Source organism: Toxotes jaculatrix, chromosome 2, assembly GCF_017976425.1.
Source record: "Toxotes jaculatrix isolate fToxJac2 chromosome 2, fToxJac2.pri, whole genome shotgun sequence".
In the NCBI taxonomy this organism is placed as follows: Eukaryota; Metazoa; Chordata; class Actinopteri; family Toxotidae; genus Toxotes; species Toxotes jaculatrix.
In genome coordinates, this window is record NC_054395.1 from 29,344,440 (window position 1) to 29,367,908 (window position 23,469).

At 43.3% G+C, this 23,469-nt stretch overlaps 1 protein-coding gene across 2 annotated transcripts in view; it reads left to right on the top strand.

Annotated features, from left to right (window-relative positions):
- dnmt3bb.1 (DNA (cytosine-5-)-methyltransferase 3 beta, duplicate b.1) overlaps window positions 1-21,478 on the top strand; it is a 30,286-nt gene extending 8,808 nt beyond the window's left edge. Inside the window, exons 3-22 of one of the 2 annotated variants that reach the window (XM_041053274.1) lie at window positions 6,475-6,625; window positions 7,104-7,189; window positions 7,288-7,425; window positions 8,144-8,287; window positions 11,564-11,722; window positions 11,862-11,969; window positions 14,093-14,234; window positions 14,358-14,480; window positions 14,603-14,647; window positions 14,809-14,888; window positions 15,251-15,363; window positions 15,515-15,698; window positions 16,048-16,132; window positions 16,233-16,378; window positions 16,648-16,738; window positions 17,067-17,212; window positions 17,460-17,545; window positions 17,662-17,731; window positions 17,885-18,003; window positions 18,117-21,478. In XM_041053274.1, the coding sequence (XP_040909208.1) occupies window positions 6,475-6,625; window positions 7,104-7,189; window positions 7,288-7,425; window positions 8,144-8,287; window positions 11,564-11,722; window positions 11,862-11,969; window positions 14,093-14,234; window positions 14,358-14,480; window positions 14,603-14,647; window positions 14,809-14,888; window positions 15,251-15,363; window positions 15,515-15,698; window positions 16,048-16,132; window positions 16,233-16,378; window positions 16,648-16,738; window positions 17,067-17,212; window positions 17,460-17,545; window positions 17,662-17,731; window positions 17,885-18,003; window positions 18,117-18,258 (2,358 nt within the window). In that variant the 3' untranslated portion in view covers window positions 18,259-21,478. Of the gene's footprint in view, window positions 1-6,474; window positions 6,626-7,103; window positions 7,190-7,287; window positions 7,426-8,143; window positions 8,288-11,563; window positions 11,723-11,861; window positions 11,970-14,092; window positions 14,235-14,357; window positions 14,481-14,602; window positions 14,648-14,808; window positions 14,889-15,250; window positions 15,364-15,514; window positions 15,699-16,047; window positions 16,133-16,232; window positions 16,379-16,647; window positions 16,739-17,063; window positions 17,213-17,459; window positions 17,546-17,661; window positions 17,732-17,884; window positions 18,004-18,116 lie in introns of both variants that reach the window. The other variant, XM_041053265.1, reaches the window with a different exon arrangement.
- The last annotated feature ends 1,991 nt before the right edge of the window (window positions 21,479-23,469 follow it).

A 23,469-nucleotide genomic window follows, 5' to 3' on the forward strand; every position in this document is an offset into this window, starting at 1 on the left:
AGTTTGGATTCTCAGAAAGGTGTTGGGGGGATGAGTTTGGAGGACGGACGTATGAGTCACGGAGGATAAAATCTTAGTTTGAACAGCAGCAGCTGCCTGAGGCCAGAAAGAGAAAAGACGCTGACACTGTCTGTGGGTAAATAAAAGTTAAATAAAACTTTAGTTTGGATCCAACCAAAACATGATGATTCAGCTGCAGCTTTACATGAGCTTCACAAACCAAATGCCCTCCTGTTCACACACTGAAGAAACACTGATCATCCCTCCTCCCTCGACCCCAGAGTGCTGCTAAGTAACAGAAAACATCAGTGATTCAGAAAAATCAGCCGACCGCTGGAGCTGTGTCTGAGAACAGGTCACGGTTAAGACTAGCACAGATTAATGGGTTTAGGTTAAAGGTGAAGTTTTCTTGTAAATAAATAATCTTTACGGTCAGTGTTGCTCAGTAAATCTCACTGTCTGAGGTCTAACAAAGTGATGAGTGAATTTCTCTCCTGAAACATTTGTCAGGTTTTCTTAAAAGTTTGTTGTTTACATCTGTGTTAGCGCGTTAGCTGCCGCTGCCCTGTCTTTGTTGGTGCCGCCTGTAGATCAGTGCAGTTGTTTGAAGCCATTGTCAGGAAAGTGTTGCGTCGTGTGCGTCCCTGTGTCAGTAACTGCACAGGTGAAACACAAACTGAAGAGAAACAAACTTCTACACAGCAGCGATGCTGATGGGAATCAGAGGATGTAACCGCACTGATTTCAGGTGGAAGATAAGTCAAATCTCCAGCACTGCAGAAAGCTGACTTTTCATCATGGACAAACTGCTCCGACAGAATCACCAGAGGCACAAATTTAAAAGTTTAAAAATTTAGAGTTTTTATTGCACACTTCATTGTTAACGAAAGACAACACCCTCAGAGACCCGAGCCCTCTCAGGTGTTTTGGAACAGCCCTGTTCGAGTGTCGGCCGTGGACCTCGTCTCTAATCATTTAGGCCTCGCTAAGATGCTTTGACAGCACAGGCAGAGCGCCTCGGGGCAGACTGTTGCTCACTGTGGAATGTGTGTGTGACGTAGGTTGGTGAAATGTGCACAGCGCAAGGCTTTACACAATGCTTTACCGCACACACACACACACACACATGCACGCACGCACACACATACACAGTCTTATAGATTGCAGATTGCATGAGCTGAATAGACTTGTTCCACACTCACATTTTTATTGTTTAATCTTGAACATTTTCAGTAGCAATAATTATCATAGCAACAAAAGCAGCAGAGGCAGTGGGAACAGAAGCAGCAGCTCTAATGTCTGTGCTGTAAAAGAGTAAGAGGAGGCAGAGGAGCAGAACAGGATCACTCGCGCTACTTTAATGCTTCGTTGGGCTTGTTCATATGAAAGGAGGAGGAGGAGGAGGAGTGATGGACGTCCAGGAAGGCAGTTTAATGAAGGATATTGATGATGATAATAGTCTGCACAGCTACCTTTTCTGCTCCTGTCTGAAACCAGAGGAATTTCTGTGACGCTCACGTCCAGAATCACAGAGTTAGGAGCTGAAACGGGCGAGGAGGAGGAAAAAGCTCCAAACAGACATGAGACAGATGTTTGTGACCAAAAATGTCATGAAACGAACTTTAAAATGAGCAGGTTTTAAGGCTCTTTTCATTTCCCTTACTGGAGAAGCAGCAGATTGTGGGTGTTGAGGGTTTTTTCGTTGTGTTTCTTTTTGCTCCTTTTCTGTGTGGACTCGCAGGAGTTTCCCCCCCTCCTCTTTTACAAAAGCCGACCTGGTCTGGTTTTGTCCGGAGAGAGAGAGAGAGAGAGGGAGAGAGAGAGAGAGGGAGAGAGCAGTAAAGATTCAAACAAAATGAGCTGAAAGGAGAAAATAATGGAGGAAGGGGAAAGAAGAAAGTAAGGAAGTGAAAGAGAGCAGCGAAGTTTAGTCTCTGTTCAACAGCACAACAAGAATTTCGATTTTTTTCCAGTCCTGTAAAAAAAGCAAATAAATAAAATGAAATATTTGCATCAGATGAAGTGGAGGGTAAATAAAAGAAGCTTCATGCAAAATCTTTAACGGAGTTTTAAAATAACGTTTGCAGACAGAAACAGCTGATCAGTGAGGCGGACGTTCCATTCAACACGTTGGTGTGTCACAAATCACCTGAAACTTTTACTGAGAAATGCACTGATTCCAGTTCAGGCAGAAATCTGTATGTTTCTGAAAGGAGGACGGCAGCACGAGCTTTCTTAGAAGCTTTCTTAGAAAAGACCACAGCAGGTAGAGGCAGATGGAAACGCCTCCAGGTGTGAGTGTGTCTGTGTGGTCCAGAGGCTCAGAGGAGGATGAGTTATGGGTCGAGTAAAAACCTGAAGATGCAAATTAGCCAGAAAGTCAATGGACAGCTACACACACACACACACACACAGGTCCGAGGCGTTAACGTGTCCCTCGTCTGTCACCACCTCCCCACACACTCTGCTGCTGCTGCTCATATAAAAATGTTTCCTGTCTCGTTTGATGATGATAAAAAGCAGAAAACGCGTGTTGAGCAGGAGGAATCTGTTTTTCATGGTGTGGACATGATCCACGTGGTTAAAAAATTATTTAGCTCCGGCTTCCAGCGCCGGAGTGAAACGATCCAAGTACCATGTAAACAAGTGTTTATTTTTAAATTCACGAGTGAAACTGATTTTAAATTTTAATATTTAAACTTTAACGTGATTTACACCGTTTAACATCATGTTTTCTCCTGGTGTTTGTGACCAAATCCTAAAAAGCCTGAGAACAAATTTTCCCCCAAAGCATGGGTGTAGCTGTACAGATGCTGATATCACAGATAAATCAGAGCGGTGTTACTCTGCAGCACGTGATGTGTGGTTCAGCTGCGCTTCGCTCGTGTTTTTACAGGACGTGTTTTGTGATCAACTTGTCCTGGAAACCAGCGTTTTATTGTTTTCCTTCTGTGGTCAGAGTGTGAGCCGGATATTTCATCAGAGCTGCTTCCAACTGGTTCCACAAACTTCATGGGCCTGACGTGTCTCAGGCACGTAAAGGAGAACTCCTGTCATTTAAAGCCGTGAATCATTCACGTTTGAGAGCAGCAGCATGTGTAGTGAGACTTTTATTGTGTTACTGCTTTAGTTTAACATCTGTTCCATTTGAAAATTAAGATCGTCTAAAAATATAAGACTATGAGAGAGCTCTGGGGGCCACACCTCTGACCACCGTCCCACGTTTATTTGATTGATTATTGTTTATGTCTCCAGTCAAAACATTGCTGGAAGCAAACAAACCCAAACAGGATCAACAGTCTGTGTTTTTTAATGCTTCACTGCTTCTGTGCGTCGTGGCTTAGTTTCAGTATCTGTCATCACTGTTTAACTGTCAGTCGCTGCAGGTTAGAGCCAACACTCACACACATCAGTCACTACGTCACCAAACCAACCGAGGTCCATGCCCTTTGAGAGAAAAGGCTGAATTAGTTTGAGTCATTTCTGCCTCAGTTTTTATCGATTGTTTAAAACGTGTTTGAGCAGAGTGAAAATGCTGAAGCAGAAATGCACATTATCCGTTTTCTGCTGGTTTCACTGGACATTACATCTGTTCCTGGTTTGCATGTGGTCAGTGTGGTGCAGGCAGCAGGCCGTCCTGTCCTGCAGCGGGACGGCCGTCCTGCCAGTGCTCATGTCTGAGCTCTGTGGGTGTGTTGGGCAGCTGCCAGGTGTAAATACATGAATGTGAGACAGGAAGCAGCTAAAATGAGCCTCGGGGTCAGCCTGTCTCCCCTCGCGTCATGTTTTATGTTGTAACGTGTTAGTTAGTGACGGAGGATTGTGCTGCAGCAGCCAAGGCCACTGAAGGTGCAGCTGTGCAGCAGGGGTTCAGGTTTCTCCCAGCTGTGATCCTTCATCCAGCGCTGTGAGGTATCAGCGAGGACACGGGGACATGTCCCAAGAAATGTATCAGTCCACAGATTTAAAGTTTGATCTTCAGGCACATGAACAGCTTTTATTGGTGGATGATGGTCATGATGTTTTCTGGACCAAACAGTTAATTAACCAGCAGATTAATCAATAATGTAAATAATCATTTTTATTTTTTTCTACAAATCCAAACAGTTGCCGGCAGAATTATTTGTCTAACAGGATAACCACACTAAAATCCCTCACATAAATAAAACAGAATGTCCTAAATCTGCCGTCGCCCGTTGACCTTTGACTCAGACGTGTCTTGTTTCTGTGTATCTGTGTGGACAGATGGACAGATTGCTGCTTTGCACAGTAGTTGTAAAGCAGTGTAAGCATCTGTGCTGGCTCTCACAGCAGCTGTTCCTGTCCCAGCGCTCTGCCTCTTTCATCGCTCCTTCCTCCTCTCCGCTCTGCAGTCTCTCCTCACCTCTGTTCACCTCCACCTCTCACACTCTCACTCAGCGCTCAGGTTTTAGACGCAGTAAATGAGAGCTGGTTGGTGAATAATGGGCTGTGGTGAAACATGATTTTCAGAGCTTAAAAAGGAAAAATGATTGTGTAAACTCTAAAATGTCTCTCTTCCCTCTCCCTCCCTTTCCTTGCTCCCGGCAGCAGTTCTCACTCTCAGCTATCTTGAGCACATACTTTATGCACAAGTTCGGCGAGTTCATTTATTATAGGGGAAATTTGGCCTCGGAAACACTCACACACACCACATGCATTCCCTGTTTTATGACGTTTAACAATCACAACCAGCCTCAGATACACGTCGCTGTGATCTGCGTTAAAAAGTCAGCAAAATCGTTTTCCATCTGCTTCACAGCTGCTGCTCCTCTCCTCTCCTCTCCTCTCCTCTCCTCTCCTCTGTCCTCTCTCCTCTCCTCTATCCTCTCTCCTCTCCTCTCTCCTCTCTCCTCTCCTCTCCTCTCCTCTCCTCTCTGATCTGATCTGATCTGATTTGATCCGGCGTTGCCGTGGTTGCAGCAGAAGCTCGCCCGGTGTCTCTCCGTCCCCTGTGATGCGGTGAGGGACGCAGCGATGCAGATGTCCTGCCCTCTCTCTGGCCTGGAGCTGATCTCTCTAGCAAACAGGCCGCTCATTCTAAACAAATGACTCACGGCCACTGGTGGCTAATTCCTCTCAGATTCATCATCCGCTCTGTTATTCTTGTATGGTTTCTATAGCGTCCGTGTTGAGTCAGAGGCTTTACCGCGGCTGCTGTTGGACACGTGGGCGTGGCCGACACGTGAATTTGTCTGAATGTTTTGGCTGGATTTCAGGGTTAATGTTTGAGTTTATAATCTGCTCCGTTTCTGGGACTTTGACGTGAACAGGGCAAGAATAGGTTTCATTGATAAAAACAACGCCCAGAGGGAAGGGAGGGTTTGGCTCCGCTCTGCAAAAGATATTGATGCCCAGGAGCTTTAGGTTCAAGGTACAGCAATTTGTCTTATCAACAGCAGCTTTGTTTTGATACCTTTTGTTTGGTCAATAAAGTTTTTATGATGTTAGTCACACTTTGTGTTCCAACAGAGGCACGTCTGCAAGACGTAGCTTGAACAAAATACTTGGTTTCGGAAAAGCCTGAAAACATTAGTGATCCAGTGCTGAATACTCCTGACACGCGCCTGCTGACTCGCCTGCTGGCTTACCAACTCGTGGATACTTCCTCAGGAGGTCTGTGGAAACAGGTGACCCAGTTGGAGAGGTGTCAGCCGTTTCTGGCAAAGCAATGATCCATTGCTCTCAGAGGGTTTGGGATGTTCGGCGCAGGAGTCATGACTCAACAGGCCCCGACTGCACCGTCTTAGCTCAGTGTTATGGATGCTGCTAATAGTTTGTGATGACAGAATTAAAGGAGGATCATGTGACAGGTAAACTGCAGAACTTCAGAGGTGCTGTGCACGTCATGCATCATGGACAGACAGACAGACAGACAGACAGACAGACAGTCTTCATCTGAGGTTTTGGGAATGTCGAGTGTTGATGTCGGCTCTGTCAGATACCGAGCGTTTAGCCAACTCATCAAACACGACGTCAGCGAGCTCGGCTCTGACTGGACGGGCAGACGAAGGCTGTGTGAATGTGGAGGTGTGTTGTCTCTGGCAACGCTTCCTTTTTGTCTGTAAGTCGGCTCTGAATTTGGACCCAAACCTGCCTGATGCACTGCTAAACCTTTCATTTCTTCCTCTCTACCTTCTGTAAAGTTGTTGCTTGACTTCTGGGCTCCACATAAAATAATGATAAGAAGAAATAAACTAGAGCTGCAAAGTTTGAGGAGCTTTTCCCAAAGTGCTTTCCCATTTCAAATTCTTCTTAAAGTAGAAAAAGTCCAAACAGTTTCCTGTATAATGTACGAACTAGTACTACCAGAACAGTTTCCAGATGTCCGTCCCTGTTGTCTCACTCTCAGTCCTTTCTTCGTCCTCTCAGCAATCTTCCTCTGACTCCTCAAGTCTCTCCTCTGTTTGCTCACCTGGTCAGACCTGACTTCAGCTGTTCTCCCTCCATCCTCAGGCGGCGGTGAACGGAGACACACCTCCAGCCGAAGCCTTGTCAGAGAACGACAGTGGCGTGGAACTGACCAATGAGAACAGCCCGCTGACTGCGGCCGAACCGCCCTCCCCCTTTAGTCCCAAACAGAACGGAGATGCTGCCTCACCTCAGGGTAACACACACACAGACAATAACACTTCTGACTTTCAGTTTCAGTTTGAAGGTAGGACTTGTCCTCTTACATCTACAGTAGGTGAAACTCTATTTTTCCTATATTTACTCTTTACATTTATATTTTCTGATATTTAGAACCAAGGAGTTTTTCAGGAGGTTCCTTAGGAATCTGTGAAATAAAGCACCAGTTTTGGGGAACCAAAATGTATGAGACAAGTTCGAGTAAACTTGAATAAAGTCTTCACGTTTAGTATTTTTGTCCAACACATGGAATCTGTGCTGCAGCCTTCGTCACCTTCTTCCTTATTTCAGGGGTTTTTTCTGGTCTTTCCACTTTTCACTGCTTGGCCTCATGACAAATCCTTGGTTTTCTCTTCTGTATGTTTAGGAACAGCAACCTGCTTTATGAAAATATTGAGTTTCTTTTCTGCCATCTGTCCAACCTTCTGTCGATCTCCTGCTCTCTCTCTTTCCAGATGATAACCAGTGTTCGAGGGGAAGTAGGAAAAGGAGCAGGAAGAAGTCAGAGGAGGAGGAAAGTACCTGGGACTCCTACAGCCAGGTATGACACCAGACACACGCACCTGCTTTCATGGTTAATAAAACATCTTTGGGCAGGAAGGAACCAGTGTGTGTGTCTGTGTGTGTCTGTGTTTGTAGGAAAAGGCTTCAGGAGCGTCTCAGCTGGGTTTGAGACAGAGACCTCGACCCAGAACCATCTTCCAGGCCGGTCTGACGCCGCACACACACAACAAGCCTCGCAGACAGAACCGCAAACAGGAGCTCAGCATGTTGCTGGTACATGAACACACACACACACACTCAGACACACACAAACCACCTGAACCAGTTTTTTTACTCATGCAGAAGTGGTGATTCTTCAGAAACGTCTAATGATTAAAACCGTTAAACCACATGATGTTTTTCTCTGGCAGCTCAACCTGCAGTTTAATGAGCCACATTTTCTCGTCGCGTTTCCTTGTTTGAATCTCTTCAATCAGCTTTTCCACCTCAGCATAAAATAACAGGATATATTGTTTTAATATTTAGCTTTGTTCCCAAATTGTGGTCGATTACTTAGTTTGTAACAATAAATTAGAAATTAATTTAGATCAAAATGCAGATAAAAATAATTTGCATATAACTGGATGCAAACACACTCTGTCTGTGAACGTGACTGGACTGAGGTGCAGGTCAAACGGCCTCTGAAGAGGCTGCAGTGATTGACAGTGAAGGTGACATGTGTGTGTGTGTGTGTGTGTGTGTGTGTTTGACTGGAGATATGATCTGTGTGTGTTTTCATGACCGCCTGTTCTCAGGTGAAAACCCAGCTAACGGGTGAGGGAGCCGGGTTAATGACAGCTGGGTAAACAGAGCTGCTCTGCGTCAGGTTCTTTCCTCTGACCTCAGTTCATTTTATTTTTCTTTTCATGTTGTTCACTGTTTATTTAAAAAAACGTGTCTTCTGCGTGTTTCTCCTGAGTCTCAGAAACGTTTCTCTCTCGCTCTCCGTCAGTGCTCTGCTGGTCCTCGGGCGGTCGCGGTCGTGTCCGGCAGGGTCCCCGAGGCCCCCCGTCTGGAGCTGATGGAACAAGACTCCAAAGACTCGGCCCAGAGCAGCAGCACCTCGTCCAGCTCCGAAACCCAGCCAGAGTACAATGTAAGATAAGAGTGTGTGTGTGTGTGTGTGTGTGTGTGAGAAAATTATATATCAGGGCCAGAGACTCCACTTTCATCTTCCCATAAGGACAGAGAGATGACTTGGAAGATCTTCAAAGAAACAACAGAATATGAAACAGAAACCGGATGCGTGCAGGTGCCGAACACTGACTTTTTTGTGTGTTTGCGTCATGTTCGTGCTGCAGGTCTCTCGAGCTGAAGCTCCAGAAACAAAACTGAGAGCAGAAATGTTCCAGATGTTTCTAAACGTGTTTAAATCACTACTAAAAAACAGTTTTGTCCTCGGGACAGTCAGACGAGATTTGTTCTTAGAGCAATCACTGATATGATGAGACATCTCATATCTCACAGCTGCTCTTGTTTAATGTTTTTTATCTTTTACTTCATGAAAATTTAGTTTTGACAGAGCAGAAAGAAATACTGAGTTTCCACACATGTGGACATTAACCTTTGTCTTTGAGTAAAGACTCTGTTCTTTTCCATGTGAGCAGATTTTGTGAGCAGTTATGATAATTCACATATCTGTTTTTTTTTTTAGAGCTGTTTGACAGATTCTTGTAGACATGGCCCACTGTGAATTTGCGTTTTTGCGGACGACAAAAGTTCGCATCAGAGTGATGCCGCAAAAACGTAACGACATCTTTCCTCCGGGTGGCGCTGCTTCAGCATGATTTATATGACAAATCATGACATCACTCAGTCGTCATGAGTCCTCCTCGTACAAATCTGTGATAAATTCTGCACAGGAATTGGGTGTTCGTGATCAGTTTGCCTGTTCTGATTCAGATCAGATGCAAACCGAAAAACTTGTTTTGTAGAATTAATGGAACAAATTCAAAGGACTGGGCAGCGTTGGAGGTGTGAGCTTTCATATTTAAGCCCATGACAAACATCATAATGTCTGTTCATGTTTTTTGTACATAAGCCTGAAAACAATGCACCCAAAATAAAAAGGTTATTGTTCTTGTTAAACACTTTAAAAGGAAACCAAAAACAGTCGGAATGAGTAGAAGAGATACTGAAGCAAAGTTAAAGAGGCACAAACACGATAGAAATGTTAGGGGGGGTTTTTTTGGAATCAAAGATGAAATGTAAAGCCTTTTGTGTGGAAAACACTTTGGAGCCACAAGTCTGAGCCAGTTCTTCTGTCAGCAGCAGTCGCAGTGACACAGGGATCCTGAAACGCTTTGCACAGATGGAATCAGGAGACATTTTTAGATTTTAGATGTGTAATTCATCAAGGTTGTGTGAAGACTGAGTCTGTTAGAGACCAAAACACATGTGAAGAAGTGGTGGGACGTTTTATTTAAAGAGTTAAACTGTGAGGTCGATTAAAAACTATGAAAGTGTAGAAAAGCATCATCGAGTCGAAAAAAGACGAGCAGAAGGAAAAAGGTTAAAAAGCAGCAAAGAGAAAGAGTCAGAAAGTTGAGTCGATGCAGGAGAGAGAATATTTGAAAAAGGGGAAGTGGAGGTTTGGCAGCGACAGAGAGAGGAGGAGGGTAACTCCCTCCACAGACCACAGAACCTCCTCCACCTGGCCTTGTGTTAGTGCAGGTGGCCGCACACACACACACACACGCACACACACACACACACACACACACACACACACACACACACAGAGTCTGTCTGTGTTTGCTCAGTATCAATAGTTTCATTCAGGTCATTTCGACCACCACTCAGCACAGCAGCTCCTCTGTGTGTGTGTGTGTGTGTGTGTGTGTGTGTGTGTGTGTGTGTGTGCGTGTGTGTGTTTGGAGACACACTCTGTACACACTCAGCTCTGCATGCATGCATGTTGTCCTGTGCGTGTCTCTGCGCTGTCCGTCTGTGTTTACCTCCGCGTACGTGCAGCCTCACGTTACACGCACCTTTGTGTACGTCGATGCATCCCGGTGTGTTTGCGTGTGTTCGCACTCGCTCCTGACTGCGCTCAGCGGAGCGGAGCATCTTTTAGCGGAGTCAGACTCAGTCACAAAGCCTAATGGGTTTTCTCTCTTAAGGCGGACTGAAGGATCACATAGCCCGGGCTCTGCTGGGATTTGTTTTGCAAGCATAGAAATCCCACCTGCGCGTAAACCAGGGCACATAACTTTCAAAAGGAAGAAAAGAACGAAAGAAAAATGGGCCAATTATGGTATTATCAGCGACGTTGGATGTTTTCGTTAAAGGTTCCGCACACAAAGAGTCTGAAGAGCAAAGCAAACAGCAGAAATAAAGGAAACACCTGAGCAAATCAGGAAATCACAGACAGGTGCAGAGCGATGCCGAGGCGACCAAACGCTCCTCAGTTTGTGTTTACTATGTGTTTAACATTTAGAGATTTCATGTGAATAAAAATCAGATATTTTATTGATCCATTAAGGGAAACTCTTCCCTCTGCGTTGAGGTCATAGGTCAGGGTCGTCTGTGAGGTGCAGGGTGTTTTTTAAAGGTGCACCTTTTTGTCTAAGAGGTAAACAGTAAGTTCATTCATGTTGTCACACATGAAGGACTTTATTATGTTTCTGGAGATCAAGTCCAGAGAAGGAGAGAATGTTTTCTAAAATCTCACCCTCTCTTCCTTCCTCCTTCCCTCGCCTTTCATCCTTTGCATTTATCTGCTCGGTGCTTTGTAACACCAGTGCTGTGGATGCAAGAATTCTTCTTTTTCCTTTCACAGCTCCTTCACTCTATCCCACAGTTGTAGCCACGGTTACAGGAGAAAGTTCCCTCCTTTTTTTTTTCTTTTCTACATCTTTTTCCAAGACAAGAAAAATGTTTGGCATTGGAAAACGAATATGTCCAGACTATTGTTTTCAGTTTTCAGCTGTCTGAAAGTTGGGGTTTTTCAGTCTTTGCACAATACAGATATCATTACAGATTTCTGTCAGCGTGTCAAACCATCAGTTTCCATTCTTTTCTTCTGCCGTGTACTGCCGTATCTCGTCTTCTCATCGAGGCTGAAGCACAGGAAGATATTTCTGCCAGAATGTCCTGTTTTCTCTGCTCTGTTTTCTGCACCTGTCCTGTTAGGAAGACATCTAATTGTGTCCCTGAAGCAAAGAAAGACACATTTGATTTAACACGACAACCGACTGTAGAGACTTTTTGTCTTCGACAGTCGTTTGTCATGTTAAATCAAATGTGTCTTTCTTTTTAGTTCAGGGACAGTAAGAGACTTATTGCATTGGTGAAGTTGGATGAAGGACAGGACTGTGACCTCCTCCTCACACTCTCTCCCTCTCATCTTTATTCTCCCTCCTACATCCAGGACAACAAGGGTTTTGGCATCGGTGAGCTGGTGTGGGGGAAGATCAAGGGATTTTCCTGGTGGCCTGGCATCGTGGTGACGTGGCGTGCCACCGGCAAACGGCAGGCCAGCCACGGCATGAGGTGGCTGCAGTGGTTTGGAGACGGCAAATTCTCTGAGGTAAGGAGGGAAAGAAAAACAAACAGACTGAAGGAGGGAGGAAGGGAAGGTAGGGAGGGTGGAAGGAAGGGAGGGAGAGGAAAATCAAATCATGGTTGCACATCTCGTACTTTGTTTGATGCCATGTTTTTGTCTGCAGGTGTCAGCAGACAAACTGGACTCCATCACCGCCTTCCCCAAGTTCTTCAGCCAGGCTTCTTACACCAAGCTGGCCTCCTACCGCAGGGCTGTCTTCCAGGCACTGGAGGTGAGCTTCAGGGGGCTTTTTAAAGTTTCCTACGTTTTCCTGAATTCACCGACTGCGCCACATTTATTGAAGAAAAAGAAGAAAACTCAGGAACAAAGCGTTTGGATCAACCATCCACCTCAGCGCTGGAAGCAGCTGCTGCTGTGTTGTGATGTATTGTTGGTTGTTTGCATTGTGATAATGTCGAGGTCACAGCTCAGTGATATAAAGCAACAGCTTTCACCACAGTCACAAAATCCAGGGCATCAGAAATTAGTCTCTTAAGCGGAAGGAGAGGACAGACAATCGGGTTGGATGGTTGTGTGTGTGCGCGTGTGTGTGTGTGTTTGTGTTTGTGTTTGTTTGGGGGGTGTGAGCGTCTGATTCTGTTAGGACACGCTGTGTGGGTCTCCCTGCCAAGAACACACTGGTTCACTGGAAGTGCATGTATGAGCTCATGTGGACCAGAGGCCAAGCAAAGCAAACACAGATGCGTGTGAAGGGGAATCCTCTTCCTGGATCTCGTCCTGTCACTCAAACGAGGGAGGGAAGAGTGTGAGGCGGGATGACAGAGACGGAGCAGAGAGGGAAAAATGGAAAACAGTGTCGTCTGTCGTACGGTCGATATACTCACGTCAGTAAATGTGTGATTTCACCACGAATAATGTGAAAAAGGCTGAGTGTGTTATGGACACGCAGACAGACACGCATCAGGGCTGTTGTCTCTGTACTAGAAACATTCCTGCTGTTGAGGAAACAGACGAATGAGTCCGTCGATGCCTCCTTATGTCTTTCAGTAAAATAATGATAAGACTTTCAAAGGTCAAACTCTTCCAAGGAAACAAATTCCAAATCACTACGTGGAGAGCGGACACTTGTTTTAAAGTTCCCTCCGTGCTGAGATTTTGTTGTTTGATCCTTTACAACATCTGCCTACAAACAGGCAGATGTTGTAACCTGCTCACTGTCTGTGAAAAACTCTGTAACTAAGCTTTGCTCCGTACACATCTTTCCTTCTCTCTTTTGTTTTCACGCCAACTCCTTTTCATTTTTCGTCTGTGTTTGTCTTTCGTTGGTTTATGTTTTATAGAGACTCTCTCTCTCTCTCTCTCTCTCTCTCTTTGTGAGCACTGGTGTGTGTCTGTTTGAAGACACCTAGCTGACAGATGTGTGTTTCTGTCAGTTATGTGTGTGTTTAGATAGACTCAGACTGCGGGCCTGTTCATGCTGCTGTTTCTCTCTCTCTCTCTCTCTCTCTCTCTCTCTCTCTCTCTCTCCTCGTGGCTACTATGTTTTGTCTGCCTCGTTCGCCCCGTCTCCCTCGTCCCCTCGGTGTGGAGCTGCCTCGGCCTTCGTCTGTCACTCAGACGTCAGCTTCTCTCTGCCGTCCTCTGCTTTGTCAGTCTGTTGTTTCTGAACTTAAAGGATGAGAAAAGCAGATCATCTTTACCTGGTGTTCCACAGCCAATCAGTGTCAGTTTAAAGGAGTGGCCTAATGAGGGCGCTATAACTACAGGCCATTTCTCACACACCTCATTCAGATGTAAACACTGACGCCTGACTCGTGCTGTCACCGTGTGTTGGCCTTTAAAACGCGACGCCTTCTTTTGTCCTAGTTTTTGATTTTGGTGAAACTTTCAAGTTTCGTTATTTAATTTTCTTTCTCTCTGTCTTTGGCCTGTGAATTTATATATGAATTTATTACGACGGATTTGCTGGGGACATTATTTTGTCCTTTTTTACACATTACATCATGTCAGTGTTGTTTGTGATTCTTTGAATGTGAGAAGTGAGGGTTTGGTGATATCACTGTAACCTCTCCTTAATATCACAGGCTCTGTCATGTGATTTCTGCACCAGTGTCAGGTTGTTGTTTTGTATTTGTTTGTTGGAGTAACAAAAAAAATTTGATTTTAATTTTTTTTAATCAAAAATCCTATTCTCTCTTTTTGGGTGGGAGGGATTACAGAAATACATAAATTACATGAGATTCCATATAATGTGATAGAAGATTTTATTATTTATTATTTATTATTATTTTTATTATTATTCTCATTTGACGGTTTAAATTCAATGTCATTTCACAGCTCTGTGTCACCTTCCTCCATCACTTTGTCTCACACTGTGTAACCCCTCTGTCTCAGATGGCCAGTATCCGGGCGGAGAAGACCTTTCCTCCCTGCGAGTCGGACAATCCGGAGGACCAGGTCAAACCCATGCTGGACTGGGCCAACGGCGGCTTCCTGCCCAAAGGAGAGGAGGGACTCAAACCCACGCACAGTGCCAGTGAGCAAAGCAGCAGGATTAGACTGTTGCATTCTATCTGCTAAGTTTGTGCCTCCTCATTGTCCCTAATTTAAACGGGAGTGAAACTGATTTTGATCTGTGTGTGTGTGTGTCGCCCTGCAGACAGTAACCCTCTGGACCACCAGGTCCTGGATGTTTCACTGCCAGAGTATTTCCCCAGTGCAAAGCGGCCCAGAGTCAGTCTCTGTAAGAACAAGGCCGCCCCCGAGGAGTCCTACAGCAGAGGTACGGGTCAAAGGTCAAACTCACTCACTGAAGTCTGCGTTACCTGTGACTTGTTTGGCAGCACAGAGGGGGAGGGAAATGTTTTTCCATGTTTGTTCACACTGTTCCTCCTTCTCTCTCAGAACAAATGGTGAATGAAGTTCTGAAGAATGGAAGTAGCATAGAAGGTAAAGACTCACACCGTCACTCTGTTGATTCTGTTGAATGACTGACGTGAATTTAATTTGTGAATCATTAACCGTGTCATTTCATGTTCTCTTTTTTTTGGCTGTTGATCTGTGTGTGCATGTACATGTGTGTGTGCGTGTGTGTGTTCACGCTCTGGCAGAGTTCTGTCTCTCTTGTGGAAAGATGAGAGCAGCAACTTTCCACCCGCTGTTTGAAGGAGGCCTGTGCCAAACTTGCAAGGTAGAGCAACAAAAATGTTTTTCTTTTTCTTCTGTGGTAAATTTTTTTTTTTTTGTGGTTATTTTCCATCATCATTAACTTGTCTCAGTGTCAGAAACCTTTTCTAAACTGAGCGAACACCCCACAGTAATCATAATAATAAACACTAAGAATAATAATATTTAGATCATTGAACGTCATTCTCATACACACAGACTGTAGGTTCTGACCATAGGTTTCCCAGGGCTGATAAAATGAAACCGTCAGTAGCAGATAAAACTGGTCACGTCAGACACGTTAACTCGTCTGTTCACATCCGTAGCAGTTTGAGACGTGTGGGAATAAAGAATAGGTCAGCTGACCTTTTGTGTGTGTGTGTTTAGGATGTGTACCTGGAGATGTCCTACATGTATGATGATGACGGTTACCAGTCTTACTGCACCGTTTGCTGTGGGGGTCGAGAGGTTCTGCTGTGCGGCAACGCCAACTGCTGCAGGTCAGACACGCACACACACACACACACACACACACACACACACACACACACACACACGCACACACAAAGAAACCAATCCTATTTGATTCTTTCTCTGCCACCGTGTGTGTTCGTCTGTTTACCTCCTCTCCTTCCATCTGTCCTCCTCCAGGTGTTTCTGTGTGGACTGTCTGGACATCCTGGTCGATCCCGGAGCATCTAACAATGCTCGGTATCTGGACCCTTGGCGATGCTACATGTGCCAGCCGTTGCTGCAGTACGGCGTCCTCAAACGGCGGCACGACTGGAGCCTCAAGCTGCAGGAGTTCTTTGCAAACGACAACGGACAAGAGTTTGTGAGTCACTTTGGGTTTTTTTCAAGATGTCTTATGCACAAGGACGAAGGATTAATGATCCTGTGAATAGACTGAGATGTTAGAACAGGAAACGTTTAGTTGCTTTTTTCTTATTTTTTGTAAAACATCTTAATATTTATACTCCTGTGTGTTTATTTATTGTTAAATTTGGCAAATAATCATATGTGTATCTGTAAATATATACACTTTTATACTACACACCTGGAGTTTCCAAACTAGGGGTCGGGGTATTCTAACCCTCTTCTGCCCAGATACAGTAGGAATGTCACACAAAAACCTAAAATGTGATTTGTCATAATTTTTATCTTTTTTTATCTTTGTCCTCCAGGAGAAGCCAAAGATTTACCCAGCAGTCCCTGCAGAGCAGAGGCGACCAATCAGAGTTCTCTCCCTGTTTGACGGCATTGCCACTGGTGAGAATCAGTGTGTGTGTGTGTGTGTGTGTATTTGATGTTTCATTCATTCTAAGATGCAGCAGGTCTTCATGCAAGCTGCGTCTGTTTCTGTTCCCAGGCTACCTGGTCCTGAGGGATCTGGGTTTTAAGGTGGACCAGTACGTGGCATCAGAGGTGTGCGAGGACTCCATCTCAGTGGGCGTTGTCAGACATGAAGGAAAGATCCAGTACGTCCACGATGTCAGGAACATCTCCAAGAAAAATGTAAGAAAGAAAATCATGAAAGCGTTTCTGTTCGGTTCCATTTCAAAGTGTCGCTCCAGTAAATCTGGGTTTTACTTTGTGTAAATTTATATATTGTGTAAAATATTTAGCAGCATTTGTTCTAAAGCTAAACGGCTGAACTGTGAATCACGGGTGATATTTCAGCACAGGCCTGAGGGTGGTTTAAATCAAACTCTCAAAGTGAACGTGGATGAGTAACTCATTCTGTCACTCAGCCTAACACTAGGTGGTGCTGTTGTCTGTCTCAGATTCAGGAGTGGGGTCCATTTGATCTGGTGATAGGAGGAAGTCCCTGCAATGACCTCTCAATCGTCAATCCTGCAAGGAAAGGCCTGTATGGTAGGTACCTGCCTGAGGACATTATACAGCAGAGTGTGTTTCTGACTCTTACTGTGAATGTCATCATAGAAACGGTTGCTGATACTGTAGAAGTGATGTTGCAGCTCCTTTCTGGTAGATTTAACTTATGTCTTAGTAAATTTCTGTTCCTTTAAATGCAGGTTAAACCCTGCATTAAAGTTTGTTGGAAATCTTTGTTATTTTAGTTTAATTATTATGAGATTATCTGAATACTCTCAGTTTCCTGAGACATCCATCCTGTACTGAGGCACTGAGGCAGGTGTGTGATGTTTTCTTGGACTCTGATCGTGTTTTGTTGCTCTAGAAGGCACAGGGAGGCTGTTCTTTGAGTTCTACCGTCTGCTGAGCGAGGCCAAGCCCAAAGAAGGAGAGGACCGGCCGTTCTTCTGGATGTTTGAGAATGTAGTGGCCATGGGCGTCAACGACAAGAGGGACATCTCCCGATTCCTGGAGGTGAGTCATGTGGACCGTGAGGGACAGCTAAACAAACAGCCAAACAGCAAAACGCTGTACACTGAAAATCTGATCAGTCAGAGTGAAGTTGCCTTTGATACACGGGCGTTGGTTTGGTTTTCTTGTGAGGGTGCTAGCAACAAAAAAACATACAAGTGCCAGAAAACTGTTTTAAGGGCTGTATTTTCATAAGTGCCACGAGTTTATGGGTAATCACTGTGTTTCTCTGTGGGTTTGTTTTTTGCAGTGTAACCCCGTCATGATTGATGCCATTGAGGTTTCTGCTGCTCATCGTGCCCGATACTTCTGGGGAAACTTGCCGGGCATGAACAGGTCGGCCAACTCTTCACATCCAAAACATATCTGAGGCCCAGGGACTTTTCAGTGTCTGTGCGAGCAGCGGATATAAACAGTGCACAGGACTAAATGTGATCACTCCTCTGTTTCAGGCCTCTGTGTGCTTCTGGGATGGACAAGCTGGAGCTGCAGGACTGTCTGGAGCACGGCAGAGTTGCAAAGGTCAGATATCTACAGAATAAATCAGTGGTGAAGACGTGTTTTTCACTCTTTGCAGTTCTTAATTGCACAACAGCTGTTTGATTGCATGCGTTTGAAGTTTGTGTTTGTATTTGAATTTTCATGTTTTTTTTGTGTGTATTTGTTGTGTCGTAGTTTGGAAAGGTGCGTACCATCACTACTCGCTCCAACTCCATTAAACAGGGGAAAGACCAGCACTTCCCTGTCTTGATGAACGGGAAGGAGGACATACTGTGGTGCACTGAGCTGGAGAGGTGAGCAGAACACACACACACACGCACACACACACACACACACACACACACACAAGCCATTCTTTTGCTCTGACTTGGATTGTAATGGTTGTTGTGTATTTTGTCCCCTGCAGGATCTTCGGCTTCCCCGTTCACTACACAGACGTGTCCAACATGGGTCGCGGTGCCCGGCAGAAACTCCTGGGCCGGTCCTGGAGCGTCCCTGTCATCAGGCATCTGTTCGCACCGCTCAAAGACTACTTCGCTTGTGAATAGAAACCACCCGCCGCCGGCAAACAAATGCCACTTGTGAATATTCACCAGCTCTTCTTTTGTGATACTGGCTTCCAGAAACATTAGCCGCCAGTCAAATTCTGTGAAGAGCTGGATGTTATGTCCACTCCGTCAGCCACTTTGGCCGGCAAACAGCCAGTCTCACTAAAAATCAGTGTAGCTGGGAAAATAGTGAAAGTAGCCGTTAGTTTGTGTCCAGCCATTTCTGGATTCTGGAGATAATGCACTGCAAACCTGAAACACACATAACACACACTAACACAGAGATACACAGATACAACGTGGGTGAGCAGCTTGGCTGTGGTTTATCACTATCTCCAATAGTGTCTGAGAGAGAGGGAGGGTCAAAGGTCAAGTGAAAGTGCAGACAGTCAGTCAGTATCACTGATCATCTCTAATGGAGACCATTAGGGTTCTCAGCCTGAGGAGCTGAAAGGGAAAGAAGATGACACCCACTCATTAACATTAGGACTGAACAATGATTTACTATGATTTTTACTTTTAAAAAGCCCTTAAAATGCATTTTTTAATTTTTTTTAAGTTGACAAACTTGTAGAAAATATCAAAGCTTCATATCAAACTGTTTTACCAAGTGTAGAACATCTAAAGGTCGCTTATCCCTCAATTTAGCTGGTGATTAAAATGTTTGAGAGGCATGGTGCTGATACTGGCTGCTCATCTCAACAAAAACACTTTTAAGCTCACTTGAACCAAAGTCATACAATGGACAGCTGAAGTCCTGCAGTCCCGTTTTGGGGAACCTGCTGTTCCACGAGTGTTTTGGCATAACATTTTATTTTTTTTAAAATAGAGTTTTTTAGCATGGTCTTTGTAACGCCAAGATATCATACTGCTGTTTTCTGTCCAAATTAAAAAAGGTAATATCTACAACTGTACTGGACGGTAAAAGTCCAGCATCTCTTTTTAACTAAGATAAAATGGTGATTTTGTTTGCGAGTCATTGCCACAGAAGTCCTGCAAAAGCCTCTTTAGAGCCGTAGGTGTGAGATGCTAACAAAATCGTATTTTATCTTTGTTAAATACGCTTAAATTTTACTAGACAGTGCTGTAGTACTGTAGTACAATTTAAATATGGAAAGAAAAGTTAGTCTCATGCTCGAGTTTTTAAAAGACCAATGGAAGAAGCATTGGGAGCTAGTGGACCTGAGACTAACTTAGGAATGAGGCAGGATTTTATACTTAGATTAGTTTTTTAACTGTTTGTTGTAAAAACAATAATTTCACTTTTTGTCTTTTGCTTTGAGATGAGTCCATATGAGCAAAATAGCTTAGTTAAAAAAGAAGAAAAAAAACTTTTTGATGAAAGATTATATAAACGTTTTTGTATAGATAGTGTGAAACTTAGAGTTATACTGTTATAAAGTCACAGAGACATCTCCCAGAGAGCTACACACAAATACTTGAAACAAGCCAATGCAAAAGCAGAGATATAGAGAATGGGTTTTTGTCCACACAGCTGAGTGATAACATTTATCCTACTGTAGATGTTTAGACATTATTTTAAAATTAAAATTGTTTCAGTTTACTGTAATAGCTGGATGCCAGTGTCTCACACACATGTGGGCGATCGTGGTTGAAAAAAAAAAGTTCATTTGAATCCAGGAAAGTGTGAGTGTCACTGTGTGTAAATGTGCTTTTACAGCTGTTTCTGCTCCCGAAAAAGAAGAAAAAAAAACATGGGAAACCCTGCTGAACACGCAATATTTTTGTAAGCTAGCACTGACTACTTTTCATTTAAAGGAGTTTTTCAGTTTCCAGAAAAACTGACAAGATGGCTGCCATGAAAACCATCTTAATGATGCTGTCTGATACTTTACTTAGGTCTGTGCGATGCACGTGCTTCAGAATGCAGTATATAGAAGTCATTCTAAGTAATTGTGATTAGTGAGAAAACAAGTCTGAATGCAGAGTACATGGCATAGTCATTACCAGAGGAACTGTTGTCCTGTGAGACTTCAAACACCAAGTTATTGCAGTAATTTAGATTTTTAATGAATCTTTGATAATGATAAAGATTTCTTCTACAGGCCAGTATCATTACACAGTCATCACTGAATTGTCTAGTTTAAGTTTTTTTACCTGCAGTTTCATGTCATGCTGTATGTTAAAGCATTAGCATGTTCACCAGACAGAGCGTGACCAGTGGAACAAACTCACAAAAACTTGGTGTCGTCCTTTGAAATATCTTTTTTTCTGTTGTTGTTCTGATAACTGGAAGATTTTAATGATGTTGGCTGTCACCAAATCAGACTAAATGGGCATTACCTCAGACAAAGGGGCAACTGCATCACTCCTCCTACAGGATCTCTGTTCCGTGAATATATACTGTAGCTTTCTGCTCCCATATGCCCTGTATATATAGCTTATATTTTATCACTGGAACTGTTTTTACACAGTGTTTTGTGTACTGTATCAATAGAAAAGTTTACAAGTGTTTTAATTCTCTTGTTTGACCAAGAACTACATTGTTTTTTGTTTTTACACAAAATGCACAAGCCTTCGTAAAGAACTTGTTTCTTTCATGTTTAAATGACCAGTTCATTTAGAAATGCAAGACTCTTCTTTGGTGCTCAAAAGGCCCCTTTAAAGTGCCACCAGGAATCTTTTTCACTTTTCAAGTCAGATTTAAAGTCATTTAAAATACCAAAAAGTAATTGTTTACATGTTTCCTTAAAACTGCTGAATCTGTTGAATGTTTTGAAAACAGTACGCAGAGAATAGTTTTCTTTTTTATAACTGCTCTTTTAAGACTTTTTATATTGAGAACACATACAGTATATATTAACACAGTATAAAGCTTGCTTGAAATTTGTAATATTATAGCACAATATAGAGCATATTAATCAATAGCTTTTTGATATCTCGTTATTTAGATTAAACCATTTGAGTGTGTATTTGTAGGCTTGAGTGTGAATGAGCTGAGAACAGTTTCTCCTTTTTTACTATAACCTTTTTGTGCTTTATCTTTTATCAGAATCACACTTGAGGATATTTTTTTTTTTGCCTTTTTATGAATCTAAAGTGCAAAAACATTTCATAAGAACAGATTCTGTGCTATTTTTATACTTCATTTGAACTGTTAGTGGAAAAGCCTTGATTTATTTTTTATGTTTGTGTACTTCCTATAGCAACCTATATATAATTTTTACTCAATAAAACACAGCTTTGCTGCTAAAATCAACTGATGTGTCCTGTTTGAAATACTAATCCATCTGTGAGCATTTATCCTATGTTTGAATATTCCTCTCTCAGGTGAAAGGTCTGTAGAGGTCATTAAGATTGCAAGTAATTATTTTCAATCTTGGTTAATCCCCTTATTGTTTTTCACAGACTCCATTAAGTGGTTAATAGATAAAACTATAACAATAACGACAAATTCCCGTCGTGATGTTTAAAAATTTCTTTTCCGACCAACTGCTAGAAGCCCCTAAAAGTATACCAAGAATGTTTTGGCTGAAGAAATTATTTTTCAGAAAATGTGTATTTAGCTCTGCTGCCAAAGACTGGCTGTTTATCTCTGGGTTTGTGACATACCTGCATCTTGTCATCAGAGCATTTGTGGGAAAATGTGAGGACTGCAGAGCTCTGCCAGGTAAGAACATGGTAATGCATGAAAAAAGCAGCAATGTAAGGGTCTGGACGAGTGTATATTTCAACGTTTTAATAGCTGAGAACAGTTACAGTGGTCAGGCCTGGATGAAATCAACAGGAAATGAAAGAGTTTCTGTGTCTGATTGTGTTAGAAACAGAACAAGTACATATAATTGATTTAAAATAGTGGTTCTGGCTTGGAGCTGATGCACAGCCACTGGTAGCCGTACCTATACACGTTGACAATTTGGAGGAGTTCAAATAATAAAATCAAACTACTACAAATTTGATAATACACCAATCTTTATGAATCAGCCCCCCCAGACATGATCTAGCTGTATTTATATGTTAGGGTTTTTAACAGTTTTCCTGATTTTTCTTTCATTACCATGGTAAAACATTACCATGTAATATCAGGCGTTCCTCTTTTAGTTGAACCAAAACGTAACTTTTCGGTTCGGTTTTGATTAAAATGTCAATATTTAAGCTACAGTACATTAAAATGCTGTTAGTATGGTTATAACGATGGCCTTAATGCTTAAGTCAAGCAGAAGTTAAAATGTATGCTAGCGGCTAATGAATGGCGTTAGCTACAGTTAGCTACATAAGCTACACATGAAATTCTTAGAAATTGTTGATTGTTAGCAAAGTACAAATGTTAAGTTGCCATAATACGTTTCTCCCCACTATCAGACAAATACACGCAGACTGGCAATTCCGTTATATTTGTAGTCATGTATACTACGTGACATTGCCAGTAACCATTTCTAAAACCCGGGGACAAAGGGACAGGGGGTGGGTTTAGGGGCAGCAGAGGCTCTGAGTGATAACAGTGGTTTAAATGCCCACAGGGAACGGAACGGACAGGGTGAGTAGAGGAGGGATGAGTTTTTCTCAGTCGGATCCTAACATGCTTGGCAGTGATTTAGGCCTAACGTTAACTCACTGTCGTTTCTAGGATGCACAACTTATCAACGCAACTAAACTTGGTAATTAGACGTGTTCCGCCGTGTCCTGTGTAGTTTGGACGCAGTACAGTTAGGGTCGCTTATGCTTTTAGCTTGCTTTGTGTAGCCACACGGGCTAATGCCTTAACTCGACGACCGCTTCATCTAAAAGTTAAGCTAACGTTGGTTCCAAATTAAAGTCACGTGGCTAACTTGCGGGGATTTAAAGTAACCTAATCACTTGTCTGCCTTTCACTGAACTTTTATATCTTATTAACAGTTTACCGTTTCTCACGGTCTGACTTGAGTGCTCGCGTAGTGAAGTCGCACCAACGGTACAACTTGCTAATCTGTCTTTGTCTTTGTCAGAGACAGATTAATCAGTTTAATTTGGAACATTATACACGTCGTTAGGGGTAAAGTATATGAGACTGCTATTTTGTTGTTTGAATTCTGCACCGTCCTATTGCCTGTTAGCGTGACTTCCGTCCATTAAAACGTCCCATCATGGCTTCTCTTCCGGTCAGCGTTGTAAAGTCTGTACACAGCTGATCTGAGCTCAGATTGTGTTTCGTCATATCAGTACGCGCCAACACTAAATCTGACCCAGTGTCAGTTTCCGGGATCAACCCCT